Source organism: Podarcis bocagei, assembly GCF_964188305.1.
Source record: "Podarcis bocagei genome assembly, chromosome: 4".
Lineage (NCBI taxonomy): Eukaryota > Metazoa > Chordata > Lepidosauria > Squamata > Lacertidae > Podarcis > Podarcis bocagei.
In genome coordinates this window covers 78,393,576-78,421,081 of record NC_138128.1, presented here as the reverse complement: position 1 = coordinate 78,421,081, position 27,506 = coordinate 78,393,576, and the positions used below count along the sequence as shown (strand labels likewise).

The following is a 27,506-nucleotide window of genomic DNA, read 5'->3' as shown; positions in this document are numbered from 1 at the left end:
CTGGACAGAACTGTCTAATTAATGCAGTAAGATAAGTGATGCTATTTTGGACTCCAGCTGAGCTTGATGTATGGGTACCCCCAACAAAATTAAAAATTTGGCTGTATAATTTGGAATCAATGTGATACGGATAATGTGATGTGATTGGCCTGTTAATAAAAATTATTTTTTTTATAAAAAAAAAGATCCAGAACACTCTGCATCTCCCAGAATCTACCCAAGCAAACCACAAAAATGCAGACAAATGACTGCTAACACACAAAGACGTTCAGAATTATGAATTTTATTCACTAAAGCAACACTGAGGAAAGTCTTTACATACAAGTTTTTAAATCATCTTTACAAGCAAGTTCCAATATACAGTATTTACTTTAATATTTTTTTAAATGAAATACTATGTATTAAGGGTACTTTTGCAACTAGTACCAAATTTTATACTAACACTGCAGTTAATATTAATTTATTGTGGTGCTTTTGACATTTATGTAGGCAGTGAGCAGCTTTACCACAGCACTGATCAAAATATTTTGGAGTTTTCCGAGAGCATGGTTGTAGAAGGGACTGAAACCCGGATCTACGACCATGATTGCGTTTCAGCAGGACAAATTTCACCAGCATTAAGCACACAGGTCCCACTGATTTCAATGAGGGAGAGCCAAGCAGAAACCAAACTCACCTATGGAAATCAACAGGCCTTAAAAGTGCTTAGCTGTGCCTGAATTGTGCCCATGGTGGTCAGAGAATCATTGCAACCAGGTGAAAACAAAGACAAAATGGAAACCCCATTCCAAAACCAATATCCATTTTAATGGTATAAGAAGGCGTGCCTAGCAAAAATGCAGATAGTTATGGGGGGGAAAAAAGTAATTATGTTTCATCCGCAGACGTATTACTCTACCAGTATATGAAAGGTTTCATGAATGCACATGTATTGACATGCAAGGAACAAAGGAAATCACAAATGCCATTCTATTTACGTATGCCGCATTAGAACAGCAACAAAAAAACCCAGCATTTGAGACCGAGGATTGATTTATGTGCAGTCAACTTGAACTTCACCATAGCTGGAGTGGGAGTTCATGTTATATGTTTGTCTGAGAACCACTTGAAAGAATTGATGCTCATTGATTACACAAATGATTCACTCAACTTTGGGGAAGAGGGTGCTTAGTATTGCACATGGTTTCATTAATATATCAAAAATCATATCGAACCGTATAAAACTCGAAGAACAAAGTGGAGTTTTTAAGCCTCTGTTCTGTTGTCTCCAGGGGCCTCTCCTTCAAAAGAAATTGCTCCCAATTTTTTAGCGATAGTATGCAAATGCTAGGTATTAAATAAGTGGATGCTTAGTGAGACAAGCGTTTGGGGGACAATACCTTGCAGTAACGCACAATGATACAGTGAACATTTGGAGATAATAATGAACAGGTGGCAGGGAATGGAAGAGGCTGGCGGCATTTGTAAGCTGCATCATCCATGGAAAGCTGCCATTGTTTTAAAAGCCCAAACTCTAATTCCAATGCATAATGAAAAACTATTTCACTAACTCAACCACAGGCATTTAGATTAAATTTAGGCACAACTCCAAGCAACGGAGCTCATAGTTTATAAAGTGCAAAATTAGTTTTGTTTCGCTTTTACGGCTATTGTTAAAAGATAGATATCTTCAATATATATACGTTTTGAGGAGCTGTTTAACACTTTAGGAATTATTGCATAACGTAGGAGGATCCAGAAAGGTAGAATGCACATGTTTAAAAACCTAAACAAAATCCAAATTTTTAAATATCTGCATTTAGAATAATCATCTCTATTGGTACTAATGGCATTTCTTCCCCTTAAGTATTAATATTTATTGAAATATATAACCATTAGAGTCCCACTACAGGCCTGGCACTCCAAATAGCACTTTCTACAAACCACCATGAGCCTTCAGTTTTCCCTCTCATCACCTAAAAGAGCTTTGTCTCACACTCTGAACTTTCTCAACATACTTTGTAACTTTCTTTGATATAGTCATACTTGGGGAAAGATTACATATTCAGTTTAGAAACTGACAAATGGATGATGGTGAAAACTCCTAGCTAAGCTTCCTCTGTCAGATAATTGCCTTTGGCAGTGTGGCAACTCAATTTTTCTAGCGACAGCGGCAAACTCAGCCCACCCCAAAGTTTGGATGTGCTGGCAGCACAATCAATTTAGATTATCCATCTAAACCTTACATGTAATCGATCCGCTATCCTCAGCATTGTTTCTAAATTGCCAGACATTTTTTTAAAATGGGGCATGCAATCTTAAAATTATATTTGGAAAATACTTCATTTTCATTAGGTACTATATTTTAGCAATCTAAGAAATAGAACCAAGACCATCTCCAGCGCTAACTTTTCATTAAGTGCTCTGAGGAATACAGTTATTTTAGTAATATTAATTTTAAAAAATAAATAATTTAATTATTTCTAATTTATATCCAAGGAAATCTGTAAAAGTCCAAGCTTTAAAATGTGATGCAAGGTCTTTAATAACTGAAAACAGCTTTTAGAGTAGTTGCCCTGGGCAAGTGATAATTCCTTTCCAGAAGAGCAAATTGTCAGATTGCTCATTATACATGTTGGTGGGTTGGCAAATTATTTTTTTGTAGCTGGACTTAAATTGACTTAATAAGGGTAGATGTAGAATGATAAGATATAATCAAATTATTCCTAAAACTTCATTTACCAATGACAGCTGGTCTCTTTTCTCCAACAAGATGTCTGAATTTATCTAAAGGGGCAAGAAGATGTATCAATAACTTCTGCTCCAGTTATGTTTGAATATTGGAAAACCATTGAGTACCAACTGTATATGTCAATGTGGGATCATGCTATATTTGTTTTTCAAAGAGTATGCTGTAATTACACCTTGACTCCAACCAGAAAGGAACACTTTTGTAACACAAACTGCTGTGCCACTCTAAATGCTAAAATATCTACTGTGAGCATCACATCTACTAAGTAACCATTTAATCAAACTATTTGGACAGATGGAATATAAAAGGAAGCGTTTAGTCTGCCTTAATTAAACAGCATAATGTGAGAATTTGAGTTATAATCCATTTCAAGGTTTGAGAAAACCATTGTACAATTTAAATTTTAGGACCTCGTATTACCCTATCCCTGGTCACAAAAAGGCAACTGACGTTTAAAAAAGTTGTGTTGCTTTAGGAAGTTAGTTGTACTTTAGCCCTTTTAATGCATTACTCATGCAAAAGGGTTATACAGGGGGTGTGGGCCTCATTATGACCCTTCACATATTGAAGGATAATTTCTTGGGAATCATGTAGACCCATGTGCCGCCTTCAAGCAATTTAGAGGGTTCTAAATTGCGTTGCAAGCCTACAATGATAGGGCTTCCCCATCAGTTATCACCGAAATGTGAGGTGCTGGGAGGCAAACTTCACAACCCTGCAGTTCCCATTGACCAGCTTTGCTTCTTGAAAATGTTTCCTGCTGTTGACAATTCTTGGGCTGACGAGAGTATTCCCTAGTTGAGGACAGCAACCACAAACATATGCTCTTACGGGTTTAAGGTGCATAGATAGAGTTAACCTAAGAGGATATTCTTGGTCTTATGACTAATGAACCATGTTTATGGAAGCGTCTTCAACATCCCTTCGGAGGGAGGCATATATTCTTGGATTAAAGGAAGCCCAAGCTGCAAATGCTCTGGTTTCATTTATGAAGTATCAATGTTTGAGATAGCATTCAACAAAGGATTCAAACCTACTACTGTAATGTACTCACACCTGCTTCATTTAACAGTACAAGGGGCAGCATTTGAAAAGGCTACCTTCTAACCGTTGTTCTCTGGTTGGCATTCGAGTAAGACTTAGATGCAGTTAACCTACTACATATTTGGTTTTAGGGTGTGTGCAGTGTTTCTCATAAGAGCATTTTATTGCATATTTGCTAATGCAAGTTACAGGTATATCTTTACACTTCATTGCGCCATAAATATTTAAACTACAACCATCTTCATACAGAGTATCTAAGAGTTTTTTCTCCTTTACCAGTCATTTTCCATCCCTCTTTCAATACCTAGGAACTAGCCACAAATGCAATATTAATAATCTCTGAAAGAGTACCAGTTCTGTTTTTATGACTCCACAAGCTTTCCCAAAGTGTGTCTGTGTATTTTAAAAATATTTCTTTAAAAAACAAGCTTTTATTATGAAAAATAATTTTCAAATCCCTACATTTATGGCAAAGGTTTGTGCAAACATTTCAAGTTGGGTTCATAAGACTTGCAACAGCAACATAAATTAATAAATAATGTTACAATTAATTTAAATCTTAACATGAAAGTTATGTTGCGAAAATCTACAACACAGGTGTCACGGAGTCATTATTCCCAGGGTCACAGCACATAACCATTTTACAACTATCTGCATGAAAAGGTTTTGGGTGGATTAATGTTTAAAATTTAACTAATATCCATTTCACCCTGTGAAATTTTGTTTGCCGCTTGTGAACAGTGAAATATAAATTCAAAAAGTAACTACAGCAATTTGGGATCCTCCTGGCATAAAATAAAAACCCCAATTCAACACCAAATATACATCATTTAGACAGTCTTGGGTTCACTGTTGTAATAAATAGGAGCATTTTGCATAGGTCTCTGAGATACAGAGTCAGAATTATGGCTGAGATTGAAGATAAAAAACTAATTTATCACTTCTAGTTGATGTCAGAGCCAAACGTGTATCCATAACCACCTAACATTCAGTGGTCCAAACTACTAAGGGTTGGATTTCCAGCAAGCAGCCTGTCCTCCTCAAACAAATGGTGCATTACTCTTAGCAACCAGTAGCCATTTCAAACTTTAGCATTAAGCCAAACAATCTTAAAGGGGGACAAATGGGCAATGCAATCAATGGATAGCACAGACTTATAAATGGCAAAAAATCAAGGGAGATTAGACTATAATAGTTAAGTACCAAAAGAACTGAAGCATTCAGTGCATGCATGCTTTTGATGAAGATTCTTGACTGAGACAAGAAAGGGTGAGAGTAAGCAGCTTTACAATACAGGACATTGAGATGTTCATATGCAAGTCATGATTTCAATTATGTCTTTGGTTTAGGGAGGCGGGAATGCCGATTAGGAGCCACACAGTCACCAGAATGAATGTTTGAATCTTGATTCTGCATATTTTCTTTTGCTTGTATTAGTTGCCTTGAGTGGTTTGTCTTTGACCAGGTATTCTGAGATTCAGGAGGCATCATGATTTTTGGATTTGTCATTTGCTTGGGCCTAAAGGAAATCGTTGGAGGACGAAGCTTTGAGATTTTCTGGCTCTTATGACTCAGGTCAGACTGACTTGATGCCAGCTGCAGTTGTGTTGGGTGGCTTGGCGGCAGCTGTTCAGGCTCCTTTGAAGCAGAAGATCCATCTGCAGATGTTGCTGCTGCAACCGTTACTGGAGGAGGCACTAAAGCATTCTGCTTCGGAGTCTTGGTGGCTCTTGAACTCTTTGGCGCTGAAGCCTGGTTTGTCCGTGAGCAATTGTTTTTTAGAACTAATTTGGTCTGCACTTCTTGAGCATTTACTTGGGAAGATGAGTGAGAAGAGGGATGCGAATGTAGTGTATTAAATTTTCTACCAGAAAGTTCTTTAGGTTTCTCTCTAACTTTTACATTCTTGGTGGAATGTGCATTCTCCTCTGACTTTCTTACATTTAACTGTGTATTTAAAGTGCTTAGTTCACTTAGGCTATTGGTGAAGGAGCCATCTGCAGCATTTTGAGTTTCATGGCCAGCACTTTTCTTTTGGTCTTCTGTTGGTTCATTGTGGGCCCCGATGAGTGACGTTTTTATTAATTTTCCCTGGGCGAGGTCTGTGAAACTGGGAAGGTGGCTGGAAGGCTGTAGTACTTGAGGCTATAGGAGAGAGAGTTACATGCCAACAATTAGATAAAAATCAGTTAATATAAATGAAAGACACACTGATCTGTTAGGGTAATTTGAAATCCAGCTTTTCCCTCAAAAGTTTACATTTGAAAAACAGGTGAAAAACATTCCAGACATCTGAAACAACAAAAGAATAAAATCCAGCAATCTCAAATAAATTGTGCAACACAGGGGGAAATCTATTAACTCAATTGTAGCAGGAAAAATAGCCAGATCAAACAATAAAAACCCACACACATACTATTGTAGCAAAAAGAACGTTAATGCCCAAGAAATGGTAAGCAAATTTAATGGCACAAACATGTAAATGAGAAGTTACACCTATAATTTCTTATTAAGTGCTCATACGCTACAACTATGAATAAAATTCTTAAGGTTTTATTATATAAGGTGGGGAGGGGAAACCTTTTCTTCTGTTGAGGGCTGCTTTACCTTTGAGGTGACCTAAAGGGGCCACAAGTCAACTGTAGGTAAGGCCAAGCTTCTCCCCCGGCTCCCTGACAACTCAATGGGCTGCCAGCAGATGGTCTGATTGTTGTTGTCAAAGGTCTGAACTGAGAGCTTGCAGAATGCTTTTGCAACCAGGCCGTTGACATAAGGAATTTGCTGCCCCCCCCTTTTTTGAAATAACACTTTGCAATGCACTGAATATACTTCTTTCAAGAAACAGATGAATTGAAATTGATTATAAAGCTAGAGATTAAAAAGAGAGATTTTTAATGAAGTCACTGCATAATACAATTATACAGAATGAACCCTGAGTTTAGGAACATTATACTGCAATTGCCACACCTGAGAAGAGGATGTAAATATACAACAAAGAACTTATATCTAAGTGAAAGAGCATGAGCTTTGTGTACAATAGCCATGTTCATACTGCCTCAATTTAAATGAACACAGGTAGGAAGGTTGGAGAAGATCTTTGCCTGAGACCTCAAAAAACTACCACCTGTCGAAGCAGACAGAACTGGGTGAGATAAAGCAGCCTATTATGTTCACTGCATGTTATGTATAGGTTCATCTCATTTTACCAATGGAATTTTCGGCACTTAAAAAAACCCTACCCTACACAAAGGCTTACATTTAGTTCTGTAAGAAATATCAGTGTGCTCCTCCCTCTCCCATGACTTTAGAAAGTGAAAGAGCTGGAGACTATAGTTTGGAGTACCCTGGCCCCTCACAAGATCAACACACTGCAAATTAGTGGAACATACTGACTATCCAGTCCCAAGTTTTCTACATAAATACCTAAGTTGGAATGTATCAAGAGCTAGCCAAAGACCAGGACCACACACAACTGTAAGCCATTGGCTTATTGCAAATGTGGAAGTTCCTGGAAAAGATATTTCTGCTGCTTTGCTGCTCCCCCTGTCCTGCTGTGCTGCTCTGAGCTTTTTTATGGCTTGGCTTAGTGTGTAATCTGAACCAGGGTTCATAGTTTGTCTCACTCCAGACAAACCATTGAGTCTAGGTTCAGATGAGGAACTAGAGCTAGTCAATGGGTCAGATGCTTACCTCCCTCACCCTTCATGTGGCATTTTCCTTTGCCCACATGGTCTGACATCAAACCATGTGAGCAAAGGCTCAGTGCAAGCTCCACTGATCAGTTGAGTGTCAGTGGTTTCAAAGGCATAGGGCTTTGCAAGTGCTGCTGACCAGTGGTGCCTACAAACCCAATTTCAGCAAAGAGCTGTACCTTTACCTGCCACACACTTCATGCTATAGATGGAATCAGGGGTAGGGCATGTAAGCATGGCTTAACCAATAATAATAATAATAATAATAATAATAATAATAATAATAATAATAATAATAATTTATTATTTATACCCCGCCCATCTGGCTGGGTTTCCCCAGCCACTCTGGGCGGCTTCCAAAAGAATATTAAAATACTATGATACATCAAACATTAAAAGCTTCCCTAAACAGGGCTGCCTTCAGATGTTTTCTAAAAGTTTGGTAGTTGTTGTTCTCTCTGACATCTGGTGGGAGGGCATTCCACAGGGAGGGCGCCACTACCGAGAAGGCCCTCTGCCTGGTTCCCTGTAACTTGGCTTCTCGCAGGGAGGGAACCGCCAGAAGGCCCTCGGTGCTGGACCTCAGTGTCCGGGTAGAACGATGGAGGTAGAGACGCTCCTTCAGGTATACTGGACCGAGGCCGTTTAGGGCTTTAAAGGTCAGCACCAACACTTTGAATTGTGCTCGGAAACGTACTGGGAGCCAATGTAGGTCTTTCAAGACCGGTGTTATATGGTCTCGGCGGCCGTTCCCAGTCACCAGTCTGGCTGCTGCATTCTGGATTAGTTGTAGTTTCCGGGTCACCTTCAAGCGGGAGATAACCAGAGCATGCACCACTCTGGCGAGGCAGTCCGCGGGCAGATAGGGTCTCAGCCTACGTACCAGATGGAGCTGGTAGACAGCTGCCCTGGACACGGATTTAACCTGTGCCTCCATGGACAGCTGTGAGTCCAAAATGACTCCCAGGCTGCGCACCTGGTCCTTCAGGGGCACGGTTACCCCATTCAGGACCAGGGAATCCCCCACACCTGCCCGCCTCCTGTCCCCCAGAAACAGTACTTCTGTCTTGTCAGGATTCAATCTCAATCTGTTTGCCGCCATCCATCCTCCAACCGCCTCCAGACACTCACACAGGACTGTCACCGCCTTCACTGGTTCTGATTTGAAAGAAAGGTAGAGCTGGGTATCATCTGCATACTGATGAACACCCAGCCCAACCCCCCTGATGATCTCTCCCAGCGGCTGCATGTAGATGTTGAAAAGCATGGGGGAGAGGACAGAACCCTGAGGCACCCCACAAGTGAGAGCCCAGGGGTCTGAACACTCATCCCCCACCACCACTTTCTGAACACGGCCCAGGAGGAAGGAGCGGAACCACCGTATAACAGTGCCCCCAGCTCCCAGCCCCTCAAGACGGTCCAGAAGGATGTTATGGTCGATGGTATCAAACGCCGCTGAGAGATCCAGCAGAACTAGGAAACAGCTCTCACCTTTGTCCCTAGCCCGCCGGAGATCATCAACCAGTGCGACCAAGGCAGTTTCCGTCCCGTGATGAGGCCTGAATCCCGATTGGAACCAAAACAGCCTAGTGGGCCAAATGTAGAAGCTCAGTGGGTCTGATTAGGCCTGTGGGGCAGAGATGTCCCCACTGTGGCTTAGTTCACAGGAGAGCAGTAGGACTGGGGGAGTAAAGTGAACCTGATCTCCTATCCAAGGCCTTACTCATTCATGCTAAGCTGTGCTTTAGCTTAGTGTCAACTGCAAACTGAGCCAATGTGACACGTTAAACCCCAAAATAAAAATGGCATTACAATTATCATTATGTCAACATTGTGGGCAGATACAGCTCTGTATATGTTAGGGCTGGGTTGCTAGCCTATTTTTGTTCTCAATAAATTTCTGTATAGCAATCCTAGCTTTGTAGATGTGATGTTAGACAACATACCACTGTTGCATGAGTGTAGTCACTTTGTGCAGGGCTGAAGGGAAGACTACAATGTTTTGTGGGAGTGGGAGGGAGAAAGAAGACTACACAGCTTCCCAGAAAGCTAGTTTTAAAAGCAGTTACAAAGTGACCCAAAATAAAGTAATATAATTAGTAACAAGGGAAAGGGGTGTGACTGCAAGATATATGCATGGATAACAGCTTATACCAGAATCAAGCTAGGAGGATTCCCATACACTACAGAAAGAGGGAGGAAAGCAAAACTCAAGCAGGTAATCAGAATGCAATGTACAAATGCTGTACTTTTTTCAGGTCAGCAATCATCCATTGATCAGATTGCACTTTTAGAACATTCTGCTTCCTTCCTAACCCCCTCTGGATGATGATCATCATCAGGGATCTAGGAGGCCACCATGTGTGAGTGAGAAAGAGTGTGCGCACACTTCTACACTGCAGTACATCATCGCAACCATCCAAACCTCAGTAATTTTTTACAAGCTTCACCATCTTATTTTGACTGAAACAAAAGTGAAAATAACTTTTTCTCAACAAGCCAGTATTTATGGTGCAGAGTGAAGCACAAGTTTCCTTATCAGTAGCTCCCCAACTGTACTCTTTTATTGCTTAGGGGAGTTTAAAAAGCAGCTTGGGGACTTGCCTGGAAGGTGCAGGTTGCCTCAAATGAAAACATCCACATATTCTGCATGTGGTTAAGTGCATCTCCCTGGGCCAGAGATGCTTTAAGTGGTCTTCAAACTGCCCAGTCCTGGAGATTCATGACTGGGTGAGCTTTAACATTTGTCAACTTTGCTAGGCAGATGTATTTGCAAAGTAATGAAATTCCCTTTTGCTATATGAAAACAACATTGTGTGTGTGTGTGTGTGTATTTCCATACACGCACACGTCCTATAGTCATGGAAACCCCTTCTCCTTTCTTAACTGCACTCTAGGACTGCTCTTGTATTGTAGAAATCTAACTATAGACAGCCATTGCAAAGTCTCCTTTACAAAATGAAAGAGTTCTATTGACACAAAGTGTTTTAATATTCTAAGGTTGCAATCCTTGGCACATCTATCTGACAGTAAATACCACTTATAAAACCTACTTCTGGACAGATATGCACATTAATAGACGGTTCTATTAATGATTTTCTATATGTACCAAGAAATGCAGGAACAAATATTCCAGGGACCTTAAATATTTCTAAACTATCAACATTTCTTAACATTTTATGTTGTAATATTTACTCACAAGAAGTGAATAAATATAAAGAAGTGAGTAAATATTACAACATAAAATGTTAAGAAATGTTGATAGTTTAGAAATATTTAAGGTCCCTGGACCTTAATATTTCCCAGCAGTCCATCATTTCTGACCATATGCCCCAGTAAAAATACTGGCAACTTAAGGAAATGAAAATATATTACTACTAGAAGAAGGCATACAAGTGCCAGGTACCGTAATGTGGTGTGAAGAAAATCCACCTGTAAATCCTACCCCTTGCCTAAAATTCTTTCATTTTCTGTCTTTTTGACGTTCTACTTCTTCATATTTATAAATTGTATGCCCACTTTTGCTCTTCTATATTTCCTCCAGCACCTAGAGTTTCTGTCAACATAAGGAATTGCTAAGAAAGCAATTTGAAGATTTGAACATTAAATATGATGTATTAATTTCCTAGTCTCAGGGCAGGTACACACAACAAATACAGTATGTAAACTAGGTGTTTTCCACAACAGTGTTGACAACCTAAGTGTGTATATGTGTCTAAGCAATCTTGACAGAACCCCAACTTCCATATGTGCATGTCACTTAACTGCTGCAGGAGACTCCAAAGTAACACGGAGGTACATGCAACACTGTGTGTAGGAGGACTTAACATGCCACAGTTTACTATTTTAGGAGATGGAAAGGGAGAAAAGAAATGGTTAACAGAAAATGACATGCAGAAGAGCCAGAAAGATTGTAGCTGCCATGACATCTCCAGACTGTCAAAGTGGAGAAGCATGGCAGTGGATGATGAAGACAAAAAGGGATAATTCAGTGCTTTACTGTGCAGATCCTTTCTCCATTTCTACCATTTCCGAAAGTTACCATCCAGTTATGCATTTTTAAAAATCACTAGTTAGTAGTCGTTGCAGTGCATCTTTGCACTAATGCATTAATGTAGTGGGCTGTGCCCTGTGACTTAACAGAAGAGCACTCCAGACCCTAAGGATTCCCCTCATTTGCACAAGCAAAGTATCAACACCTTTCTATGGCCTACTCAAGCTAATAGGCTGCATCCTATATTTTCCTTATTTCTTGTTTCTTATACTGTAATCCAGCGTTCCCCAACTTATGATGTTATGCCTCAATTTCTACCAGTTCCATCCAACATACCCAAAAGTAAGGGATAATGTGAGCTGAGAATCTAACTACTTCTGAAAGGCACCACACTGGAGAAGACTGCATTAACCCAATCCCCACTACACTGTGGCACTGCACTGCATTGATGCATTTCTCCTTATGCTCACAGTTCTTTGAATCAGTTTGCTTTAACAACTGGGGTCACTTTCATAGTAAAAGGTTGCTAAACCTGCCATCTGGCCAAAGTAGAAAATTTAATTCCCCTGCAGGTAAGGCACACAGAAATCTTTTCCCAATTTGTCATATGGAGCCAAGATTAGAGGAACAATGCAGACGGAATAGCTAGAAATTCCACAAAATAGATTTCAAAGACTTCTATGCCAGAAGTTTGAATTAGGACAGAATTGAAATTTATAGCTAAAAAGTTCTGAATCCTTATGTAGTATTAAAAGCCTCTTAAAATGGATAATACCTTATTAGCAAAGCAGAATCAAATCCAGAAACTGGATCTCAATGCCAAATTTAGGATCATTCCACAATATCTAAAAAATCAATGTCAGGCAAAAAAAAACAACCTACACACACCTTATCATAGCGAAATTAAGAAAACATTTCTCTAAAAGATGGAAAGAGTTTGCTCCTAATCTTCATTTAAAAAACGGTCCACATTCTTTTCAGGTATTAACATGGTTTGTCCTGCATAAAACATTTCTCATATTGGCCACTATGGAAAATCTTACATTAACAATAAGCAGAGATATCATAAGCCTTTTGCCCATCCATGCAGTAAAGCCAGGAAGTCTTTAATTAACAAGGGTCTTCAGTTTCTGCCCCCAAATTCTTTCCCCTCTGGGCAAGCCTCCTTCATGGCCTATCCTAATGGAAGGGCCAATGGAGAACATGTCATCATAAAGAGGAATGAAGGGGCTGCCTACGTGGGTACAAGTCTTGTTCATATCTTGGCTCAATCATCCAGGATATGATAATCTGAATATGGCTACTGATATTCCAAATCATGTCTACTTGATATGAGGAATGCGATCAGAAAATTCCTTGTTTTCAATTTGTTGAGCTCAGGTGATCAAAAACATTTGTTTTTATGTACTTTTATTACTGACATTTATACTGAATCCAGAAGGAAATTTGCTAAGTTATTATTGAATGATTTGGCCACTTTTAATAACCTTAGTTTAAAGATGCACGTTCTGTCTAAACAAGAGAAATATGTTTACATATTCAAAATTACAGTATTTTCTATAATCACAATGAATAGGCCATTTATTGAAACAAATGCTATCAACTATAGAAATCTGCATAGGCATTAATATGTGCTTTCCAGTGTATGGAATGCCTATGTACTACTAGTTTGTTTTAATTTAGGTCTAGTTTAATTTAAGCCTGAGTTTTCTTTTACTTTCAGTTACGGAAGTATTTCAATAAGCTAACTGGTTAAATAAGTTGACTGGCTGGCTATACATGTATAGTCTGAAGTATATTGAAACCGCATGGCTGAGATGAAATTGGAGAGGGACTTTCACAAACACTTTCACCCACTACAAAAACCAGCCTACTTTGTAGCACTCATGTAAAAAAATTGCTGCAGGGGAAGGGGGCAAACACGTTAATTTGTTTTATGGAGCAAATGTCAGAGAAACAGAAGACGTATCTCCATTGCCAGGTTCCCCTCTAAAGCTCTACTTTCACCCTTGTTCACCAGCAAACACCTGGTACAGACCTAACTGAAATGTATATGATAGCTACTTGTTTAAACTGTTTTGTGGAGCTTTCCATTAATGTAGCAGATATAAAACTAATGTTGCTTGACAGGAGAAGTTGTGAGTCAGGTCCCAATTTAAATTTCATTTCTACCATGAACTCATTGGGAAGCATTAAGTAATCACACTTCCAACCGTATCCCCATCTCACTTTGTAATATGGATGTAATAACAGCCTCTTACAAGGATGTTATAAGGATTAATGAAAACTCAGATGCAATGCTGTGTGCACTAAGAAAAGCACTATATGTTTATTGTGCTGTAGAATACTTCCAATGCTGTCTAACCAAGGAAGCAGATTATGACAAAGTATTAAACACCAATTGTGTCTTTGGATATTGTCAACATGTATTTTTACAATAAAGATAGGTTCCAGAAATTATCCATTTCCAGATTTCTCTAGATGTTCTAGTATAAAGGATCCACACATACCCTGCCACAATATAGCAGCATCCTGTGAAGGCTGGTTCTACATGAGTTGTCGCAGGGTGCTCAATAGCAGAAAATCAATGAAGAGAATTGCCACATAAGACACACACAGTAAACTGGAAATTACTTCAAATGTTTTGCAATTTTGCATACAACTTAATGCCACTCAGTAAGGTGTAGAAAAATACAGGCATGAAAATGTGATTCTCTTGCTTATAACACAGGTGAGATGAAACATTTACTTTGATTTCATTAAGAACTACTAAACAGCCTTTTCCTATTAATGTTATGAGGTATGGAGAAAACAAGACAACTCTGCATGCACAACTTTGACATGCATGCACCATGCAGGCAGCATACACAATAGTGAAGAAGTGGAAGGAGGAAGAAATCTGAAGTTGTACTGTACCACGCTTTATCATAGAAGTAATGGACTAATTCCTCAACTCCTTGCCAATAGCAAAATGGAAAGCAGAGACAAGAAAAAGACAGGACAGTGGTGTCAGAGGACCAAGACACAACAATGAGCAATTGCCATGACCAAAGAGTACCCTCTCTTTCATTACATAGTTGTGTATATGAACCTATTGAGGAAATCTTTTATTCCAGTGTACTAACGCAGGTCTTTTACATAAAGCAAGTATATCCCTGAATCTTAAGAACAAATCTATGCCAACTTTTCAAAGGACAAAACTGACTTGGCACCTAATTTCTACTCACCTTTATCAGGAACTCAGCATTGACTCTAATTATGATAATTTGAAGGATTACACAGAAATTCTAATAGCCTCTTGATTTCCTGCTCATCACATTGTTTTGAAGGCTTTGTTTGTCTATATCAGATGTAGGAAACCTGTGCACCTCCAGATGTTGTTATATTCCAGCTCTCATCATCCTCCCCATCGGTCATGTTGGCTGGGGCTGATAGGGGCTGCCATTCAACAATATCCAGAGGGCCACACATTGCCTGCCCCCGGTCTGTAGTCTATCATTAATGCTCAAAAAGTAGTATGTGATACACTATAAGCTTTTGGCTTTCCCTCACCCAAAAATGAGTCAGCTCCACAGCTCATAATCTCCTAAATCCACAACTACTCTGCCCAACCCCTAGCTGGTTTTGCACAAGTTTCTATCCTGAAATTATGCCAAATTTGTTCCACTTACTTCCACCATCCTGACTCAATATAGGTATGATTGGTCCTTTGATCATCAAACTAATCAGCACTTCTGTGACTGTTCACATACCAAAGACTCTACAGAGAAGCTTCCAGGCAACTGGGTATGAGGGATTGAAGTTTACCAGTCTAGATGGGTGATGGGGGAGCCTCCAGTCCCTTCATGTGTTTTTGGATTCCAATCCCATCAGCCATGGATGTTTGGAGTTGGAGTCCAACAACATGTGGAAGGTCACAGGTTTACCACACCTAGACACATAAGCAGCTTCCTATGCTGCTGTTGCACACTCTTGCTGCTTCCACACCACAGACAAATCAAGCCAGAATTAGGCTTGTCGTTTCATCTGAACCCAGGTTTGGACCTGTTTCCCTCAAACAAATGTCAAGCAGTGAGCAAAGAACAAGCCTTGGTTACTACTTGTGATTTGTTGGAAGGAAACAAACTATGAGCCCAGATTTGGACAACACAAAAAGCAAACAGGTTTGTTTTAAATTAGGAATCGGAAAACATTTTCAGCCTGAAAACTATACTGCCATCTGGACAACCTTCTGGGAGTGGAGACCACATGCTAGTGCTGGGAAGGCAAAAGTGGGTAGCTCCTTTCGATAGTACATTAGTTTCTACACATGCTCACACACCTCTCTTTGTCCAGCCAGATAAAAAAAGAGTCATTATCAGCGTCCAAGGACACATTCCAGCCAAGCAAAAACTCTAAAGGAGAATGTGAGTTAGGGTAAGTTAGGGGTGTAGTTTGGGGAAACAGTGTTGTTGGGGAGGGGGGTTTACTCGGAGAGAGTCCCAAAGTCTGGGAAGAGGCCAGTAGGGCTGCATTTGGCCCCTGGGCCATAGGTGCTCCATCCTGTTTCAAACTTTGGCTTAATGTGATGTGTGAACTAGGCCAGTTAGTGCATTCCACTGAACTCTTTCATATTACTTATTTCACTGATTTTCTAGCCCTAAGCAACTTTCACTGCACAGCTTATAGCATTGACAATTAATGAACCACCAAATATGGAAGACATGCTAAGATCATAAGGAGCATCCTGTTGGACCACAATAGAGGTCTATCTAACCCAAACTCTATGCGAAGATGGGCCTAGGCAAATTCAGCTAAGCAGCCAAAGTAGTTCCTCGTCCAAGTGTAGTCCAGTATAATGGAAACTAGGCATTCATTTGGGAATGAGACCCCCTGAATCTCAGGGGTCATGGATTTGAACGACATGTTGGGAATGTAGCACATCCGTGTGTTGCTGTTTAGAACAGGGGCATGTCCACAGCAGGAACTGCATATAGCAAAGTCCAGATCCCAGGGTAAGGGTCAAATAATGCCAGTTCTCAGTTCCAATTCTGCCCACAATATAAAATAGGAGCAGGTTTTTGCTCTATTCAAAAGAGAGCATACACACACACACACACACACACGTTTACCAGTTAGTATTCAGTCTTTGTTTAGTTCCCAAATAGCATTCGCACAACATACGTAGCCCTTTAGTTATCATCCTTTTATATTCTTAAGAACATTGCCGAAGATCTTAATTTCTGCCCATACTTAATTTATATAGCAGCATCTAACTGAAGCTGAGAATGCAAATTCTCAAACTACTAAAAAAAGGATGTCACCACTCAACTTTTAATAAAATTGATTGGAATACATCCTTACTTTGCAAATAAGCTTTCTAGGGTATGGATAATTTAAAATGCAAAAAAATCTACCATAAGCAAATGAAAATGTTTACACAAACAAGGTAGACACTTTATATTTCCCCTGAAATAATTTAAGCTAGTGCTTCACAATATATCAGTTTTACTAGTTTTCTACTCTATTTTAGTACAGTACAAATCAACAAATTTGTCTTTTCTATTGTGCATAAGGAACAATATCCCATTTTAGATCAAGCTGTTGCTAGTTAATGAGTAATATTAATAAATCATGCATTGCTGGAAAAGCCACTACTTCCTTAATTTGTTACTCTGGCACATTGCTGATTGAGAGATCTCTTAGAAAAGCTTCACAGCTGAAAGAAAAGTTTAATTTTCCAAATATAGCAATGTGTCACATACTGTTATCAAAGTATGACTTGTATGAACACATCTCCACAAATATCAAACAAATATATTTGGATGAGCATACATGCTGATAACATGAACAAATGGGACAAACACGCACTTTAAAAGCCATGAAAGGGTGGAGAACAAGCAAACTTTCAGGATAGATGAAAGAAAGGTTTCAGGTAGCTTTTAAGATCTATTATTAAACGATTTGATAAAGCTGTTAAGTTGCAGTTATATCGTTAAGTGAAAGAGGTGCTGAGGTTAGACCACAGACTCGCATGTGATTGATGTTTTTGCTTGAAAGAACAGAATGCTACACAATGAACAGTGCGTGCAAAGGGAAAACTGCTACTGGAGCACAGTGAGGGATATGAGTGAGAAGTACAGACTCACTCTGTCTGCGTTGCGGTGGAACAGTCCGAGGGATGCCCTGGAATGAGCCCTGCCAGGGAGAGAAGGAAGGAGCAGAATACCCACCCTGTGCAGAGAAAGATGGGGGAGAAAGAATAATAAAAAAGAGAACGGAGAGGGGGCAAACAGCACCCAAAGCCACATTGTTCCTCTTACTAAGAACAAGTACTTTTAAATCTGAAATAGTTGAAAAGATCAGCAAGGTTTGTAAAAGCTTGATTCTGGAAAATATTTGAAGGAAAAATTGGCTTTAGGTATTCGAAATGTATTTATTAAATGCAACACCAAGTCAATCAAGACAAGAATAGCCTTTTTATATGCATTGTAAAAGTGTTTCAGAGTACCTGGTGGAAGTAAGTGGTTTGTTTATCAAATTCTAATTTATTATAAAGATCAGCGAAGACGTCCAAAGAACAGGGAAGGCTTTAAAAGTGTATGCCTTTCAAACCTAAAAAGATTACAGCAAGGAACTTGGGGTAGATTCTCTATTGCCTGCATACCTCAAGATCTTAGAAAGATGTTTTAATGGGACCCACACTTTACACCTGGGATGAGATGTTAAGCCTGACGTACACAAATAATTACAACTCACAAAATCCAATCAGCATAAACACAAGACAATACACTAATTAAAATGGCTTACTGAAATTGTAAAATTCTTAGAAGTCCTGGGTAAATAGAAATAGCTAGACTGGCACCCAAAGGGCAGAATAGGTCCTAGGTGCACTCCCTCTCTCGGTCATCACATTTGTCCAACATCAGAACACCTGAAGAGGAGTGTTGGTAGATAGCTGAATTTGTGGGCAGGGTGATGTTGAGAAAGGACTTTAGCGTCAACATGAGCAACTCAAACTGGGTTTGAAAAATCAAATGGTGGTCAGTGAAGCTCTTTTGATACTGAAGGGAGATGTTTCTAATGAGATGCCCTGGTTAACAGTCTCATGGTACAGTGTCTATCTGTAGTTTCCAAACCATCTTTTAAGGATAGCCCCATATATAATACATTCAGACTATCAAAAATGTTATCTGATCACGGATAATTGCAATCGAGTGCATGCTTGGGTTTTAGGTTTGTTTCAGACTGTAAAAAGACATAGCTCCAAAAAAGCTTAAATAGTTTAAGAAGCAGTTAAAAATTATCCATGGCAATTGCCTTTCATTCCAGCCACTGCATAGAACAGTTGCCACGTGAAGGCCAGTTCATGCATCCCCTGGGCAGTAATCATCATGTGAATATCAATCTCCATTTTAATGTAGAAAAAGGGGTGCCTGGTTTGTTTGTCTCCATGCTAATAAATAGAGAAATGCCCTTTTGAGGATAGTGAAACCACATCCTCTCAATTTGTTCTGCAGCAGGTGCACACATGCATGAAACCTGAGTAACTCAGTCTTTTAAAAATACATTTGGCAGCCACAATAGGACTTGCTCTCAAATAATGTGCACAGGACTGCTACTTTAGAAAGAGTGGACAGATTTTGCTAAGTTGAAACATAGGGAATAGTAGTCATTATATTGTGGTGGGGGTTACACACACACTACATTTAAATCTGACTTACATAGTTAGCTAGATAGAGGGGAAATTTCAGATGAGACTAAATTCTTAAAACAGCTCTATAACCTGCATATGTGGATTCTATATATTATGCTGAGCTCCAGAAAACAAAAGCTTGCAATACAAGCAGAACATTGAGCAACTTTGCTTGATGTTACAAGAGATATTGGTGATACTTTTGATAACATACAATGAACGGTACAATGGTATGAAGAATAGACAATATAGTATTGCAAAACAGTTATGTAAATATCCATTGCTTTGGTTGCCTATGTGAAGAATCAACTCTGAGCAACCTTTAAATAAGATTTCTTCCTTTTCTACAAGGCTACAGTAAATCTATAGTGGTTTGGTTGCACATCAGTAAACCATAGTTAAACATATGAAATAATAAAAGTTGTTTTTTTCCACTGGTGGACTGCAAAGTTGCTACGATCACTTCTTCCTTTGGCTGAACCCCTAGCACATAACTTGCACTCTTCTAAATCAGCTATTAACAATGAAGGTTTTTCTTTAATAAATTACAGCAAAGAAATACACAAATTGTGGCATTATAAAGCTGCTAGCATGCCTGCCCTCCCATCTCTCTCTCTCTCTCGTGTAATATTTATGTGAGAGATGAATTAACAGCTGTAATTCCTAAGGTAATGCTGTAACCTTATTGCAGAGGGGGTGTAAAAGGGAAGTTTAAAAATGGGCGTAAATGTTTCCCTCTGTCATAAGCTGCGGAGCTGGCCTACCTATTTGTGGAAACATAAAGCTGCTGCATTCTTTTTCTCCCCCCTTGACAACTAATGGGGGAGGAGAACTGAAAATTAACCATGGGCAGAGCCAGAAGTAGCACAACTCAGGGATAGGTTGCAGATTTTGATACATCACCATCGTGCCTGCCCTGAAAACTGCAGCAACAGAAGCTCTGTAGTCGATTTGGTAAAACACAAGCCCTTCCTTTTGAAGCAAGTGTCCAGTCTACCCCTATTAAAATGAAAGGGAAAGTGACACTACCACACACTTTGGGCTAATTAGGGTCCATTTTATCCCTAGCAACTTCTCAAAATTGGGCAGGAAAAATAACTTCACATTTTGCCTATCATCATAAATTAACGCCCCCCCCCCGCACTGTGTGTGTGTGTGTGGAGGAGGTTATACACCACTTCAAGAATGGTTCTCCTATATTTAAAATAAATTATTACAGCACACTGCAGAATTCCATCAGACCACAAAAATCGATTTTACCGCAGGAGGTTAATTCTGTTCCAAGCTGATTTTTATCTTGAAAGAAACGTTACTTAGTGCAAACTTACAACACTGAAATTTTATATGGGGGGGAGCAACTTCTGGATTCAGCTAGTGTTAAAATCTAAGCAAGGATTCAAATTCCTGGAATAGTCAGGTAGGCTTTCTGGGGATAGCTCTAAGTATGGGTCATTAAGGTAGCAAAGGAAGTGGCTCTGTGTAGCAGGTGTGTGTAGTTAGTAAGATAAAGACTTGTGAGCTGAGTTTTGTGTGTGTAAGTTAGAAGCTGGAGGAAGAAGTATGCCTGATTTCTGCTCGTACCCAAGGCTGTGGCTATGGGTGAAGCAAGACTCTTCTGGGATGTTAATGCAGTGAACCCCTCCATCATAGGCTCAGGTTGTAAATAAACTATATATCATAAAGACACCACAGTCTCTGCTGTTCCTCATTCTGAAGGAAACACAAACTTGGGTGCCTGGAAACCCTGGAATCTCACACTGCTCTGGGATTGAGGTGGCATGCAACAATATCTTGTTCTGGGTGGATGGGGGGAATATTAGGAGAAACATTCAACCCCTTTCATTATTTACTATGGGCCCAGTATTTCAGCTAGTCATTTTTTGTTATTGTTTCTGTTCTGCTATAGGAAAATGACAGTGGTTTCTAATAATACTTCTTGTTTTTGTTTTTATTGTGCATTTTGTGTTTTGATGCTGTGAACCACCCTGAGATCTTTGGACGAAGGGCGTTAGATGAATTTAATAAATAAATAAATAAACAAAATTATTCAATACGGGGGTCTCAACAGGTCAACTGAAACATGCCTATATGCGTATATCTATCTGTATACTGAATTAGTTTCAAATGAAAATAGTAAGAATAAAAATATAGAATATTATAGAATTTGTTGATGAATCAGTGAGGTTCATTTAAATTGTCCTTCAAAAATTATTCAAAGTAGATTAGAGTCAGAATGTCAAGAAGAGTCAAATCAGGAATTCTGAGTTTATAGTTTTGCTTTAACCTAATCAAGTATGAATTCCAGTACATATTGCACTGTGCTAGTTTTATTTGCCTACAACAGGGGTCAGCAAGGTTTACCTCGCCTGGGCCGGTTCACTCCAGCAGAGATCCCTCCATGGGCCGGATCATGAACACACTCGCGATTTCAGGCATCTGCATCGACATGATTTCTGGCGCCACGGAAGCAAGTCCCCGCACCACGCTGGTTTAGCGCAGCACGTGGGGACTCGCTGAGTGGGCGGCTCGGGGATTGGTTAAACGACCTCTGTGGGCCGCTTGTGGCCCATGGGCCTTAGGTTGCCAACCCCTGGCCTACAAATATACAAAACACATCCAATCACTATGATCTGAGTATGGTTTTTTTGTTATTTGTTCTTCCAAATCATGTACTGAAAAATGTGAAAGATGTTTTTTCAGCACAAAACCCTAAAGCTCACTTCTAGTCCACAACAAAATGTCCACTAACAACTCTTAGAAATAGTATAGGAGAGGCTTCTGGGGCAGTTTCATAGAATAATTTACAACTAAAGACCATATAGTACTTCTCAAATCATGCCCTGGTTTGCATAGCATGTTAAACTACTATTTTCCCTACTACTGCCACTGCCACGAAACAAGTCAGAGTTTGGCTTGTGATGACACCTGAACCCAGGCTTTTCATTTGTTTCACTGCCTACAAACTGTAAACAATAAGCAAAGAACAACCTTGGGATACTGCTTCTCTGTTTAGAGAGAAACAAGCCAAGGTTCAGGCATCACAATCCAGATGCTGGCTTGTTTCCTGGCAACATACCCACACTTAGCAACAGGAACTTTTCAGTAGTGTGCACTAGTACACTGCATGTTCACATTAAAATATGGGCTTGTTTTTAACCATAGTTTAATGTGCCATGAGAACTACAGCAGTATAATGCCGTTTCAGGGCAATTCTTTTAGTGCTATTTTGCCTCTAGTTTACTAATAGTTGAGCAGGACAGAACTACAGGCCTAATTATGCCACAGCCAGGTCCACTGTTCCATTTGTTCGTGTCTAGCCATATTATGAAGTCCACACAGGTGCCTGTACCATTTGTGGCACACATTCTGCATACTAGCAACCCATAAACTACATACTGCACTGCTAGGAAATTCCATTAAAAATCAGTGATGTGTAGAGCATGTGACATCATAGAACACTTTGTTGCCATTTCAACAATCAAAATATATTGCTACAGTTTGCATATAAATTTTTTCTTTACCCTAGAAAATATGCTCAACCATCAATGTTGAATAAGATGCATAGAATTAGGAAATCCTCTCTTTCCTCCTCAGAAATATGAAAACACTAACCTCAAATTAGCTAAAAGGGGTAAGGACAAGTGAACCCCAATTTTTCTCATTCAAATCTAGAACTAGTGCAATTTCTGCTGGTGTCCAGCGTTATTCGGAAATCCAAAAGGATCACAATTTTCTTCCGAGAGCTATTTCATATTTTTGTTAAATGTGTGCTCCACTGCTGCTGTGCATTATGAATGCTAATGGAGAAGATGTTCTACTAGAATCCATCAAACTTGTAAAGAATTATATTATCATCTACACCAATACTTCAGATTCCAAAAGTGGAAACAGAAATAAACCCAGGACTAAAATTTGACAGTTATTAAAAAGACAAAGAGGTAACCTTGCCAGGAAAATATGTACTGGTAATAGATTCTCATGAGATTTGAAAATAGTGGGTTATAGCCAACTAAGTTATACTCACAGCAGACCCGCTGAAACTAATTGACCTAAGTCACTAATGTCCATTCATTTCAATGGAACAATCCTGAATAAGACAAATATTGGATACACTCCAGTGAATTTAATCCATAAGAATTAAATATAGACTACAGAACCCATCTAAAATGATTTACTAAGATCCAAAATGGTTTTTCGATTCTGGAATGTCTGCAGTTCATATTAAAGTTTAATATGAACTACATTAGCACTATATTGCATTTTGATGGCATTCCTAAAAATGATGCTTAGGAATCAGGAAGGACTGGAAACTGAAATCCTACTTATCTGAAATCCTAAATTGTATTTTTAAGACTCAAATGAGAGTCAACACACACACAAAAATACACAACTGTTTGTCTCCGCCACCCGATAAATAACTATGTATATACAATGTAGCAGATTGCAAAACATCTTTAAAATTATATACAACTAAAAAGAAGAAATTGAAAGAACCCTAGGTAACATGGCAAGATGATGAAACCTAATGGATCTAAACCAGGAGCTATCTTACATAAACAACTGTAACTTTTGATCGACTACTCACAGCACTTTTCCTCCAGGAGGTCTGTGTGTATTTGTCAGCATATGTGCATGCAGGCTGTTCAGATATCTTACTGTCTCTGTCGCAGACACACCTAACAGACTTTATGCATACACAAAAGACAAACGATTTGATGATTATTTATTACGCTTTTTAGTTACTTTGCATAACATCTCAAAATGTCTTACAGATAGTATAATACACAATATAACATTTAGCAAATGAATTAAACAAAATATGAGGTAGTAAGGCCATAAAATAATCCCTCCATACTCTCATGGGTTTTACCACCACAAAACAGGCGCCACAAACTGCTGCTAAGAAAGAAGAAAAGGATGGATACAGAGGTCCAAAGGCTGATCCACATAATAGACATTAGAAATACTTAATTCAAGTGTAAACAGAACAGTGTGTAAACTGTACACAAACAGCAGTGCAGAATATAAATAGTTGTAACCCATCAAGTTATTCCATTAGTTCAAAGGCTTCCACCTGCAGAACAGGACTTCCTCTTCCCATGCACTCCCCGCAAACCTCCCAGATCTCCTCCAGAAAGTTGGGGAGAAACCCATAACTGATGGGGGGGGTTAGTAGCAAGGACAGGAAATGAAAGTCCCATCCCATTGTGCAGTTGGAAGTCTTGCACTAAACAGAACAATGTCATGGGTTACAACCCAGTGTCTCCCAGAAAGGAACCTAGACTCATATACCGTATTTTTCGCTTTATAAGACGCACCAGACCACAAGACACACTTAGTTTTTGGAGGAGGAAAACAAGAAAAAAAATATTCTGAATCCCAGAAGCCAGAACAGCAAGAGGGATCACTGTGAAGCGAAAGCAGCGATCCCTCTTGCTGTTCTGGCTTCTGGGACAGCTGTGCAGCCTGCATTTGCTCCATAAGACGCACACACATTTCCCCTTACTTTTTAGGAGGGAAAAAGTGAGTCTTATAGAGCAAAAAATACGGTATATCCTGATACTTTTATACACTTAAATTTATCACAGTTATCTGCAATTAACATGAAATATTTCCAAATCATTCACAGCAATTTCAATTGTTTGGAGAGTTTTTAATTTTCATTTTATTTTTAAATACCTCCTTCCATAATAGTTCCCCTGAATGTGTTAATATTGTAATTTAGGCTTTACATTATAAGAAACATCATCTGCTGCTCTTTAAAATATAGTTAGATTACTCATGCCAAGTCTTATCACTTGATACAAATTGCTAAATGCAGCTGCATTAAGAGTAAAATAAATTGACAGTGTGATATGTTAAAATGAAGAATGGTGTGGTTTGAACTCCCGTTATTTCAGAACCCTGTGCTCTAAGTTAACATACACAGCACATGGCCATAATATGTAAGAACACTAAGGTATCATACTTCTGATCCAGGAATTCCTGTGACTGTTCCAATTTACATAAGCAGCTCCTATAAAAGGATTTCCCACTGACTTAAATATTGAAGTTAGTCCCACGCAAGTGAACAAGAAGTGGTGTCACATTGCTTTATAGAAATTATGGTAGATATCACATTCTCTGCAGAGTATACTGTATAATATACTCACAAGCCGATGCTCTAGTTGTTTGATTGTTTCATCCTTTTTCTTTAAATCTTCTTTAAGCTGTGTGATCTCATTCAGCAAATCATCAGTCTGCCAAACAAAAAGTGGAGATCTTAATGTTTTCCATGAAGTAGATAAACATAATTCTTATCTGTCCGGGGGGGTCAGGGAAGAGAAAAAGTAAAATCTTTGTCTACGAGCAAATTGCTTTTTAAAGTTTAGGCTCTGCATTATTTTCATTACCAAATGTTGAGAAAGAAAACGAAAAACAAAACAAAACTGCAAATATTGGCCGCATTCTGGTATCATAGTTAACAGTGGCGTAGAATGGGGGGCTTAGGGGGGCCATCACCCCAGGCAATTTTTTGGGGGGTGCATCATGGCGCTCTGCCGCATGGTGAGCTGTTGTGTCCTCAGCTGCCCTCCAGCTGTAGGGTGCAGTGAGAGGATTCAACAGCATATGACACCCTTCCTGTGAGCCCACTGCCACTCACAAAAGCAGCACTTGGCTTGCAGGGGCCAGGGTGATGCCTGTTGCTTTGCAACAGCTTGCGGTGCCCCATAAGTGTGCCCTGCTTTACAGCAGTGGGCAGGGGTCGCTCTGGCAACATACCCTACCCCACAGCATGTCCTGAACGTACCCTGGTGTATGCATGCCCTGGACACAGGCGGTGAATGCTCCACCACTGGTAGTTAAGCTATGGTTTGAAAGTTCTGGACAATTAAATGGACAACTAACTACAGCTTACTTGGGGGCAACAGAACACTGGGTGATATCAAACTACATCAAACCTACTGAAATAAATAGACTTAATCTGATTTCCCTGAATCTACTCCAACATTATGTCTGAAGTTATGATCCTCCTTTAAGTTTGGTTTGTTTGCAATCCTGCCCAAGCCTCTTACCAAATACATGTGGCAACAGCAGCTGGAAAACAAAACCTGCTCCCTAGGCCAAGTGTTTCTTAGTGGTGCTTTTCCTGAAACTGTCTTCTCTCATCATTCTGCCTAGCAACATGGTTCTTTGCCTGCCCAGTTTTTCCACCAGAATTCTTATCTCTCAAAACAGTCTGCAGAGTTTGCAGCTGCTTTGCAAAGAAATAAAAAAAATTAAAGGAACTCCTCTCCTTGTTACACCTACTAAGGGTAAACAAGATAATTCAATAAATAAATAAATAAATAAATAAATAGTGCTGACCTACACACTTGATGCTTTCCCATTAGCTCCTTCATTCAAAAGGGTCAGCTCTGAAATAAGCACAGTTGGTTTACCTTATAAACTGGTTCAGGCTCCTGCAGTTCTGGGCTTGAAGGAAGTGAAAATGTGATGTTGTGGAGTGACACATTTTCATCATTCTGCAAGAAGTGAAAGTTTCTATTTATTTGAGCACCTAAATCCTATAGTATTTGAATGATAAATACTACTAATTCCTGGATTATTCCTGACATTTTGAACAGACCTTGGGAGATCTGGTAGTTTCCAAATGGTTCCATCTTATCAGAGTTTTATTTCAAACACAGGTTTCCAAAACTAGATAGTAAGATTTGCTAATAAATTGTATGCACTGATTTTACTTTTCATTTTAGTTTCTCAGCACTAAGAATCTATCAGGTTCCTGAAATTGTCAAACAATTTCTGGTATCCATCTTCAAAGAAGCTTTCCCCCCTAGAAGTATTCAACATGTTAAATACTAGCTTTATTATGAAATTGCTTTGAGAGAGAGAGAGAGAGAGAGAGAGAGAGATGAAAGAAAGTGTTTCTTAATGCCTAGACCACACAATGATTTATTCAAGAATTATAAGGGCTGGAACTTAATTTGTTACTTCTAGTTTGTTTGCTGAATAATTTTAAAAAGGTCACATAGCTGTGGGGTGTTATACCATTCAACTTCACTAAAACTTTTTTGGTTCAGGGATTTACAGGAATCTTGCATCCTAGAAGGCTATTGAACTACATAAAAGTGAAGCTTGCATTTAAACTATTTCCTATGTGTAACCAGGCACTTTGGTTATATTAGTGCAACAGATTTGGTAAGATTGAGATTGTAAATTTGTGTTTTGGCTGCACCACTAAAAGGGGGGGGGTCCTCCATTCAAAACATTTCCACCACAAGTGATGTTCACTTCATGAAGTGTTCTACTGTACACTATTTACAGTGCACCAATTGGTATAAAAAAACAATAAAAATGAATGTTTAAAAAAGGTGCTTGGGGATAGGG

General features: G+C 39.2%; 1 protein-coding gene across 4 annotated transcripts in view; it reads right to left on the bottom strand.

The window, feature by feature from the left end:
- Positions 1-267: 267 nt before the first annotated feature.
- Positions 268-27,506, bottom strand: part of CCSER2 (coiled-coil serine rich protein 2) — a 52,481-nt gene continuing 25,242 nt past the window's right edge. The window contains exons 6-12 of one of the 4 annotated variants that reach the window (XM_081190834.1): positions 26,558-26,641; positions 25,289-25,375; positions 23,722-23,820; positions 17,590-17,674; positions 14,378-14,417; positions 13,972-14,030; positions 5,797-5,920 (exon numbers count right to left, since the gene is read on the bottom strand). In XM_081190834.1, coding sequence (XP_081046960.1) covers positions 14,009-14,030; positions 14,378-14,417; positions 17,590-17,674; positions 23,722-23,820; positions 25,289-25,375; positions 26,558-26,641 — 417 coding nt within the window. In that variant the 3' untranslated portion in view covers positions 5,797-5,920; positions 13,972-14,008. Of the gene's footprint in view, positions 5,921-13,971; positions 14,031-14,377; positions 14,418-17,589; positions 17,675-23,721; positions 23,821-25,288; positions 25,376-26,557; positions 26,642-27,506 lie in introns of all 4 variants that reach the window. The other 3 variants (XM_081190832.1, XM_081190833.1, XM_081190831.1) reach the window with 3 other exon arrangements.